This window comes from Lontra canadensis, unplaced genomic scaffold (assembly GCF_010015895.1).
Source record: "Lontra canadensis isolate GAN:19392208 unplaced genomic scaffold, GSC_riverotter_1.0 scaffold327, whole genome shotgun sequence".
Taxonomy (NCBI): Eukaryota; Metazoa; Chordata; class Mammalia; order Carnivora; family Mustelidae; genus Lontra; species Lontra canadensis.
The window spans coordinates 116,494-127,430 of NW_022631321.1; the positions used below are offsets into that span (position 1 = coordinate 116,494).

At 38.0% G+C, this 10,937-nt stretch overlaps 1 protein-coding gene across 6 annotated transcripts in view; it reads left to right on the plus strand.

Annotated features, from left to right (window-relative positions):
• The window catches only part of LOC116862785 (protein FAM91A1), a 43,236-nt gene extending 38,828 nt beyond the window's left edge, over window positions 1-4,408 (plus strand). For all 6 annotated transcript variants that reach the window (XM_032850180.1, XM_032850182.1, XM_032850183.1 and 3 more), the window contains one exon: window positions 1,490-4,408. In XM_032850180.1, the coding sequence (XP_032706071.1) occupies window positions 1,490-1,672 (183 nt within the window). In that variant the 3' untranslated portion in view covers window positions 1,673-4,408. The remainder of the gene's footprint in view (window positions 1-1,489) is intronic.
• Window positions 4,409-10,937: the final 6,529 nt, after the last annotated feature.

Sequence of the window (10,937 nt, forward strand, 5' to 3'; positions counted from 1 at the left end):
AAAATCAGTATTTTGGAGTTCTGTTTCATTTATTTTTTTCAATAACTACTTGAGGCTGCCAGACCCTTTACTAGGTGCTGGGGAAGCAATGCTGTCCAGGACACTAGTAGAATTTATAATGTTTGAGAGACAGAAGATAGTGGAGTGAACATTGAAATATGTAAGTAATTACAGATTTCAGTAAGCACTTTGAAAGGAGCCAGACTCCTTGGGATCTGATGGAAGCCAAAGGGAGACCTAATTTAAATGGACAGAGATGATACATAAGCTCAAACTTCCTAAGGGATGGAAAAGAGTATGTTGTGCAGAGCTTAGTAGGAGCAAAGGTCCTGTGTCAGGAAAACACTCTGTGTCCAAGGGAATGAAAGGGAATGAAAGAAGGCTGGTGTGGCTGAAGCCTCATGAAAGTGGTTGGGGAGGTGGGGCATTGGCAAGAGGTGAGGCGGAAGAGGAGGGGAGGCAGGGCCTTCTAGAGGATAGTAAACAATTTGTATTTTATGCTCGAGTGCAAAGAGAAATTATTAAAGACTTTTAAACAGGAATGACATTATTTCTGATCAACTTTTTTAAAAGATTAGTTACTATTTGGAGAGCAGATTAAAAAGGGACAAGCTCGTTCAGAGACCATGTGAGACTTTTTGGTAGCTGAGCACCCTCTTGAATTAAAAATAACCCCAAATTCTGCATGTATCCATAATAAAAGTTTATTACCCATGTGTACTGTTATATCAATCAATTATGTATATTATAAAACATAACACAAAAATAGAAATTCTGCAGGGATGCAGTAGTTGATACAGGTTTTCTAAAATTTTTGTAGTCCCATACCCCATTTTGGAGACCACTGGCCTAGACTGTGGTGCTGGGCTGTGGTGAATGAATAAAGTGTTGGAGGCGGATTGCTGGAAGCTGGCAGTTAATTCAGTGTGAGGAAAAGATTGATGGTGAAAGGAAGGGAGGAGTCAGGCATGATTCTCCAGTTTCTGGGCGAGCTTGATGTGTGGAGTAGGGAGGACAGGGGAAGAGCTTGGAGGGTGAAGATAACCTGGTAGGTGTGGAATGGATGGCGAAACACCAAGAGCCGATGTGAGGGTGTGAGCCTGGAGTCCTGGGGAAAGGTCTGCCCTAAATATGTGAATCAGAGAGCCCTGGGAGCGCATGGAATGTTCTGGTGCTTAATGCTATGTGAGGGGTTTTTAGAGATTGTCTAAGATTGAACCTTTGTCTTCTCTTACAGTCTCATAGTCCATTATTTCTATTTATTTCTAAGCACTTAGGACAGCCTGACTTGTACTAGCCATTATCGCATTGCGGTGATACCTGTCGCTGGTTATCTCAGGGTCTGTGAGGTAGCGATCTGCGTCTCCCGCAGTGTTTTGCGTTCCATAAACATTTCTTGGGTCAGCGAAGTCTGTATTTATTATGGCCTGTATGAAGTAGTTTGGTAAAGTGTTGGTTATAGGATTTTTCTCCTTTCTTTGTCTCTCAGGAAGGTGCTTCAACCCTGGACGTTCCCACCGAGGCCGGCTTTTCCAGCGTGCTCTCGCAGTCCTGCGCCGAGTCGGGCGTTCCACTTCCGGCAAAGAACTTAATATTTAAAGATGGCGTCTTGTCAGAGTGGAGTGGACGGTCACCCTCCTCGCTTCTTATTCCTAATCTCCATTTGCAATAATTTGGTTCCACCCTTCGTTGCTCACACTTCTGCCTTTTTTCTTTCTTGACGTTAGCTTTATAGTGCCAGCCACTAAAAAGCATCGTGCTGCGGCAGCGCAGTTCACGCTTCACTGATGTTCAACAGTTGGGGAACGGGTTGGCGTTTTCTGAAGTTTCCCTCATTATGGCACCTCCTCACGCCACAGAGAGCTTTTTAGCAGCCTGCACTGTATTTTTTACCTTGAGACAATCTGCATTTCTTTTATAAAACTGAGGATATATACTTTATAGGCTTTACGATGACTGTTACCGTTTATAAGCAGTCACTATGAATATTGTAGTGGTAATTTTATATGTTAGTTTATCAAACATAAATCTTGTTTAATTTTATATTTTGTTACCTACTCTTTAGGGGATCACGGGAAGAGGCGGAACTCTTCCCCTAAAAAGGCTTCTTGGTACTTTAAAGTAGCAAAACTATAAAACAATAAACATCCAGTTTTGAGAGATGATACGATGGGGCATTAAGAATTTCTGTGGATGTCTGTAAATTATGTATATGAGTTGAACATTGTCGAAGGTATGTAAATCAGCATAGTTATGTATAACTTAACCTTGATTTATAAGGTCTTAACTCAGACTATCACTATACATTGACATCTCATGAGAAGCTTTGAAAAACATTCTATTTTTAAACCAATGTTTATATGTGGACTTCCGTTGTCACTCTGGGCTTTATATTTTCATAGAGTCTTTATGGAAGAATAGAATTTATTTTCCACTCTTGTAACTGTGGCTGCTGCACGTTTTCACCCAGACTGATTCTTTGTTTAGTAGCTTTACCAATGAATTGTTACGAAATCGAATTTGATGTTTTGAAACCAAGGATTGTGATTTTAGGTTAGAATTACATATTAGAGGCATTAAGGCTATGTCTTCTGATAAAAAACACTTTGGTGATAAACCTGCTTTGAGGACTTTCTTAGGCAATCTGGATCTTAAATTTATGTGACTAGTTTTGGAGGAACTGAGAAAAATTGAGTAATTTCAAAATGTTTCTTTGGTCATTGGTTCTTTTAGATATCAAATGGTAATAAGAATAATTGGAATCAGTTTCTAGATTTTCTAAGTTACTTTCCTTGGGAAGTTTGTGCAGTGTTATAGTTTAGTGTAGCTCTTCTCATAGGATAATGGTTTGCTCGTTTAAAACTGTAACCAAACTAACTGGTCAGACAACATATATATCTAAAATACTAAAAGCGTTAGAAAATTCGGGAATGTTAGAACCTAAACATTTTTGCTGATAATTTTTGTTATTTATAGAACTGGTATTTGTGTACTTAACATACTTCTGGAAAAATATGCCTTTCTTAAAACTGTTAACATAGCCATGCATTCAATACCATGGCCTACCTATAGAATTGAATATCTCGGAGCAGGTCACCTGTGACACACAGTCAGTGCTGTGTTTTGGGGTAAGTGCAGTAACGTTTCGTTTTCTACTTTGTCTTATATGAGGTAGAAATCAAGTGTATGTTATAAATGTTTGTCTATAAAAGGAAAAATACATACTAATATTAAAATAATTTCTTATGACTGTGAATCACTCATTTATTTTTCCAATAATTGATATTGTACATTCCTAGTGCTATTAGGTATGTATGTAACTTTTATAGTTTCTCAACAGAAAGTTGTAAGTATTTCACTTGATCAGGGCTCTTTAATCTCATTTTCATCTGCTTTGTTTATATTAACTGTAGTTATTTTATTTATTCCTGTGTTAATCTAAGCCTACAGTAATGACATGTACACTAATAAAGAATCGAATAATCTGTAGTTGTTGGCGGGGAACCCAGTGGGTGGAAAGTTGAAAACTTAAAATATGGGAGTGATTTGCTGCTGTATTTCCTTTGAGAGATAATGGAGGAAGAATTGGGACCTAATAGTGATCATGAATTTTAGGGAAAGTACTGGCAAAACAGGTGGGCAACTCCCATGAATGAGGAAAGGTTCTGAGTCTCAGTTGAAAAACCTCTCATACTTTTAAGGAGGGAGAATCTGCTTTTTAGAGCTGTTAGTAAAATGTGAAAGCTGCTTTTGTGCTTTGCTTTATGAATTTGGCTTTGTTTCATCCGTGTGTTAACTCGTGGAAAGATGCAGCTCCTAATCCTACAGGTGTTGATCCAATTCAACAAAATGTTAAATTTTAAGTGTAGACTTCATTTGCCAAAGAAGACTTATGAAAGAATTTTAAAGTAATTTCATTTGGCTTTGTGCTACCTCCCCCTTTCTTTTCTCCCCTTAATGTACTTAAACCGTGGGAAACATTCTCTAGAAACCAAGAGAAAAATATCCCAAAGGACACAGAATTTGGTGTGGTACAGTTTCACCTCTCAGGTGGGTCTACAGAAATGGGACTTTGTGTCATTTAAAACCATACCTGATTTTCTCGATTCCTTTATTTCATTTTAAATCTGTGATCAGATGATTTTGTATTCGTTTTTTGGGGGAATATCAGTTTCTTTTACTTGATGTTGTCAATCTTCTCTGCCATTCATGTTTCTCTTTTATGTTCAGTGTTTCAAATACAGTTTGTATTTAAAGATTTTAAAGTACCACAACTCTGTAACTGAGTACAGTGGCTTGTTTTCTGGTATGATGTTAATATTCTGCAACAAAATGTATAAAGTGTTGTCAATTTGATTATTGACACATATAATATGTTTACAAATAAACTGTGGTGTTGATCAAATTACTGCAAAAATGTGTATATAATCTCTAAGTCTCTTTCTTAATATTAAATATAGCCGTGCGTTCAGTGCTGTGGCTTTTCTTTACTTTTCTTTAATGAGCTTTTAATTTCAGATTTAGAAGACATTTCGGATTTATAGGAAGGTTGCAGAGATAGTCCAGAGATGTTTTCTACACCCTTCCCCAAGCTTCCCCTAATGTCACCACTGTATAAACTATGGCATATCTGTCAAAACTCAGAAAACTCAGACAATACTGTTTACTATACTATGGACTTAATTTGGTATTTATCTGCCTTCCGCTAATGTCCTTCTGCTGTTCCAGAATCCGATCTAGAACATTGCATTGCATTTCTTTTGTCGTTGATGCCTCCTTTGTCTCTTCCAATCTGTGACAGTTTCTCAGTCTTTCATGACCTCAACACTATGAAGAGTGCTGGTTATTATGTAGAATGTTCCTTAATAAATGGGTTTGTCTGATGTTTTCTTGTGATTAGATTTGAGGTTATGCTTTATCGGGAAGGATACACAGAGGTGCTGTGCCCTTCTGCACCGTTTCACATCGTAGGGTACGTGATGTCTGTAGGCATTACTGGTAATAGCCCTTCATTGGCTAAGTTGGTGTCTGCTGGGAATTTCCACTGTAAAGTATTTTCCTACTTCCTATACTTTTTGCCTTTGGAAGTAAATTACTAAGTCTAGCCCACAGTAAAGTGGAGGAGGGTAGTATCTATATACATTACTTAGAATTTTTCTTAAAATTTGTTCCTCTTTCCTATTTATTTGATCCTTTGTTTATATTAGTAATGTGATCATGGCTATTTATTTTATACTTAGGTTAAAATCTAATACTGTTATTTATTGTGTAAATTGTTTCAACTTGGGCTGTTGAGAACTCTTTGAGGATGACTCCTAAATTCTTTTGATGTGCCTTCCTTTTTTTTTTTTTTTAAGACCATATTTTTACTTTCTAGCACTGCCAAGTATTATCTTGATGCAGGCCCTAGAATTAGCTGTTTCTCCAAGGAACACTGGTTGCTTTTATCGAAGACTGGTATTTAGATACCAAGATCTGGGTGTTGGGTTTGCTTACTGCTACTGCTTCTACGGTTTTTTGGTGAAATGTGCTGAGAGTTACTATATGCGTACTAACCAGTATATGGTACACATCTCTATAATTATTTCTTGATATATCTGTATATATGTTGAATTAAACATTCAGTTATACTCACTGAACCAGCACTGCAGGATTCATTCTAGTTGTACCTCTGTGTTCGTTTATAACTTTTCTCTAAGAGTGAGAACCCTGGCTTCTTTATAATTTATTTGCTTATTTGTTGAACCTTGGAATATTTCTAAAGTGGTTTTGGAATAGTCAAGTTCTACCCCTGTGAGAAAAATGGCCCCACTGGAGTACAGTATTGAAGTAAGTGTTTTTGTCCTGAGCCTTATACTAGCTACTCGAAGCATCATTTTCCAAGGTAACTTAGTTCAGCTCCTGTTATTTCCCACTTCCTTCATTAAGGTTATGTCAGACATTTGGAAAACAGATTGGCTTGTCACTCTGTGCCTTCCATCTGGGGCCTCTTACATCTCAGTTGAGTTTTTCATACTATAAAATTCACTCTGTATGGCCTTTGACAAATGTATGGTATGTTCCCACTGTCACAGTACTGTATAGAATAGTCCCATCACCCTAAAAATTCCTCTCTTACTCCCCACCATCACAACCACTTACCTCTTTTCCATTCCTATAATTTTGCTTTTTCTGGAATGTCATAAATGGTGGGATTATACAATTCGTAGCTTTTTAAAATCTGGCCTTTTTTGCAATGTAGAATGCATTTTAAATTTGTGTTACATGAATCAGTAGCTCATTCTTTCTGTTCCTGAGTACTTCATTGTATGGATGTATCAAGGTTTATCTTTTAATGGTCACATGTAGGTCTGTAGTATAAACATAATTCATTTTGCTGTGGGATTGGTGACTCATTTGCTAAGTGTATATTTAACTTTGTAAGAAACTGCCACACTGTCTTCTCAAATGACTGCCATTTTGCATCCCACCAGCAGTGAAGCAGAGTTTCTGTTATAGTGGTAACTTTGTGGCTGAAATGTTCATTTCCTCATGAAAAATGATGTTGAGCATCAGTCTTCTCATATGCTTACTTTCCACTCACATATTTTGGCTGAAGTGCCTATTCAGATCTGTTGTCCGTATTTTAAAAAGTTGGGCTTTACTGGGGCTCCTGGATGGCTCAGTCTGTTAAGCCTCTGCCTTTGGCTCAGGTCATGATCCCAGTGAGCCGTTCCACTAAGTGGGGAGCCTCCTTCTCCTCCCTCTGCAACCCCAGCCCCCACTCGTGCTCGCTCTCTTGCTCTACACTCTCTGTCCAATAAGTAAATAAAAATATTTTGAAAGTACATAAATAAAAATTGGGTTTTATTGCTGAGTTTTAAGAGTTCCATAAATTATTCTGAACACAGCTCCTTTGTTAGATGCGTGTTTTCCAAATATTTTCTCCCAGACTGGCTTGTCTTTTCACTCTCTTAACAGTTCTACTAAGGAACAAAAGTTTCTGATTTCTTCTTCTTCTTTTTTTAATTAATTAATTTATTTATTTGACAGAGATCACAAGTAGGCAGAGAGGCAGGCAGAGAGAGGAGGAAGCAGGCTCCCTGCCTAGCAGAGAGCCTGATGCGGGGCTCGATCCCAGGACCCTGAGATCATGACCTGAGCCCAAGGCAGAGGTTTTAACCCACTGAGCCACCCAGGTGCCCCAAGTTTCTGATTTCGATGGAAATCTACTTTATTTTTTTTTTAATGGGCCATACTTTTGATGCGGGTACCTAAAAAACTCATCACGGACCCAAGGTCATGCAGATTTTTTGTTTTCCTCTGAAAGTTTCATAGTTTTATGTGTAGGTCTTGGACACATGTTGAACTAATTTTAATATATGGGATGAGATTTATTTCAAGGCATGTTCATGCATGTGGACATCCGGTTGATAGAATGCCATTTCATGAGAAGACGCTTCTTATTGCATTGTCATTACATCTTTATTAAAAATCAGTTGATAAACCTGTAGACAGAAGCTGGACTGGTGGTTGCCTGAAGTGGAGATGGGGAGTGAGTGCAAATGGGCATACGTCATTTTGGGGTGCTGGAAATGTCACCAAAAAATAATTGGATTGTACACTTAAGCCAATTTTATCATGTGTAAGTTATCCTTCAATAAAGCTATTTGAAAAAAAATCTGTTGACATTGTGTGGGTTGTGTTTCTGGGCCCGCTCTTCTGTTCCTTTGATCAGTGTGTCTGTCCTTTGAATACCACACCGAAACTGGCTAGCAGGAGTCCTCCCCACTTTGTTCTTTTTTTTTTTTTTTTGAGAATCGATGAATTGATTTTAACTCTTCTAGTTCCTTTGCCTTTCCATGTAAATTTTAGAATTGGCTTGTCAGTAGCTATACACAAGCTTTGCAGGGATGTAAATCAAAGTTATATTGAATCTATAAACAGGAGAATTGACACCCTAACAAATATCTCTCTATTTATAACTTGGGGAGGGGGCTGAGTACTTTTGTAGCTTTCAGCATACATAAACTACATATTTTGTTAGATTTCTTCATAAGTCTTCATTTTTTTGGTGCTTTTAGAAATTTTGTAAGATTCCAAGTTAAAGTTATTCATTGCTTATATATAGAAATATGACTGGTACATTTCAGTTTTGCTAAGCTCACTTAGTGAAATTTATAGTTGATTCTTGGGAGATTTTCAACATAGATGATTATGTGGTCTCTGAATAAAGACATTTTATTCTTTCTAATCTGCATGCCTTTTAGTTCTTTTTCTTGCATTATTTCACTGACCAAACTACCAGTATAATATTGAATAGGAGTTATGAGAACAGACATCCTTGCCTTGTTCCCCCATCTCAGGGGAAAAGTATTCAGTCTCTAGCTATTAAGTGTGATGTTAGCTGTAGAATTTTAAGTAAGTGACCATCAGGTTAAAGAAGTTCCCTTCTACATACTGAGGTGTTCCCCTTTTTTTTCTTTTCTTTATCATGAATGGATGTTGGATTTTGTCTTTGTTTTCATTGTATTCCATGAGATGATTAAATGGTTTATTTTTATTTAGACTCAGTATGGTGAATTACGTGTGAGTTTGTGAGCATTGATTGTACGCAGTACAGGCATATCTCATTTTATTGCTCACCACTTTATTGTTTCACAGATAATTAACATTTTTTACAGATGGGAGGTTTGTGGCAACTTTGCGTTGAGAAGGTTATTGGCACCATTTTTCCAACAGCGTTTGCCCGCTTTGTGTCTCTGTGTCATATTCTGGTAATAAAGTGTTTCAAACTTTTCCACTGTTATATTTGTGATGGTGATCTGTGATCAGTGGTTACAACTCACTGACAGCTCAGATGATGTTTAGCATTTTTTAGCAACAAAGCTTTTTTAAAGTAAGGTATGTACTTTGTTTTTTTTTTAAGATTTTATTTGACAGAGAGATCACAGGTAGGCAGAGAGACAGACGGGGGGCGTGGGGGAAGCAGGCTCCCTGCTGAGCAGAGAGCCCGATGCGGGACTCGATCCCAGGACCCTGGGATCATGACCTGAGCTGAAGGCAGAGGCTTAACCTAGTGAGCCACCCAGGCGCCCAACATTGTTTTTTTAGACAGTGCTATTGCACACTTAATCGTCTCCACTACAACACAGCAATTGCACTACTGGGTATTTACCCAAAGGTAAAAATAAAGTGATCTGAAGGGTCACCTGCACCCCAGTGTTTATAGCAGCAATGTCCACAATAGCCAAACTGTGGAAAGAGACAAGATAGCCATTGACAGGTGAATGGGTAAAGAAGATGCGGTATATTCTATACAATGGAATATTACTCAGCTATCAGAAAGGATGAATACTTACCATTTACATTGATGTGGACTATGCAGAGTGCAATAAGTCAGAGAAAGACAATTACTGTATAGTTCACTCATGTGGAATAGAAGAAACCTGGCAGAGGACCCTATGGGAAGGGAGGGAAAACAGAATGGGAAGTCATAAGAGAGGGAGAAAAACCACCATAGGAAACAAACAGTTGCTGGAGGGAGATGGGCAGGGAGGATGGGGTAATTGGTTGGTGGAGGGTATGTGATGTGATGAGTACTGGGTGTTATACGAAACTGGTAAATTATTGAACACTACATCTGAAATTACTGATGTGCTGTAAGTTGGCTAATTGAATTTAAATTAAAAAAATCATCTCCAGGATAATGTAAACATAACTTACATGCACTGGGAAACCAAAAACTTCATTTGATGTTATCGTATTCACTTCATTGCAGTGGTCTGGAACCGACCTGTACTGTCTCCAAGGAATGCCTGTATTCCCTCACTGTCCTTTTAGTCAGTGGGATCAGAAAGTAAAAAGATTAAGTGAGGTAAATTCCAAAGAGAAAATGTTTGAGAATTGCCCAGAACAGATGAAATGAGTCCAGAAGTACAGGAATCCAATGCAAATCAATAATGAATTTAAGAAACAATTCAATCACATCACAAAAATAGAGAAAATGTTAGCCTACATTATGAATCCAGCAAAACTTTCAACAACAAAGGTGAAAAAGATATTTTCAAAAATAAGTTACTAAGTTTATCATTAGACTCACCTAAGAAACCATTCAAAATTCAAATAAAGGAGAATTACTCCAGAAGGAATTTCTGCAATATGGGGAATGCTGCACACAGATGTTGATTAAAATGTTGATTAAAATTTTTTTCTGAATAAAAATAAAAACTATGTTTAATATGGGAGAGTAAGAAAATAGGACTAAAACCCTAAAAGATAATGGCGTGTGAGTCAGATGTCTTACATAGAGTTAAAGCACTCCACTCATATTTTTTAGAGTAAATAATCTTCGATTTGCACACCCAACACTTATATTTACTAAATGGCAAATGGGTGCTAGTTTGTAAGGGTGGATCGGTGAATTAAAAATTCTGGACGTCATAGAGCTTACATTCTAGTTAGTGGGGGCAGACAGTAAACAAAACAGCATGCACATTAGAGGGTGGTAATTCTATGGGAAAAAAGAAAAGTCATGATGAGAAGGATGGAAAACACTAAGGCCTGGGATTCTAGTTCACCCGTAACTGGTCAGAGAAGACCTCAAGAGGAGGGAGACATTTAAACAAAAACTTAATGAGAATGTGAGCCATGTAGACATCCGGGGAAGAGCGTTGAGGGAGAGAAAACCATCTGGGCAAAGGCTCTTGGGTAGAAGCATGCATGGCATGTCCAAAGGACCTTCAAGAAATGTGATGAGACTGGGTAAAGGGAGCTGGGGGGTTGCTGGACAGACCTGGTAGCAGGGGAGGAGGCCAACGGTTTGGTATCTTGCACTTGGACTCAGGTGTGCAATCACTAGGTTTCGAGCAGAAAAGCATACAGTGTGACATTTTACCGATCCCTGGGGCTGGTATGTTGAGAATAAGGGGCAAGCATGGAATTTGCGTATGTGCAAC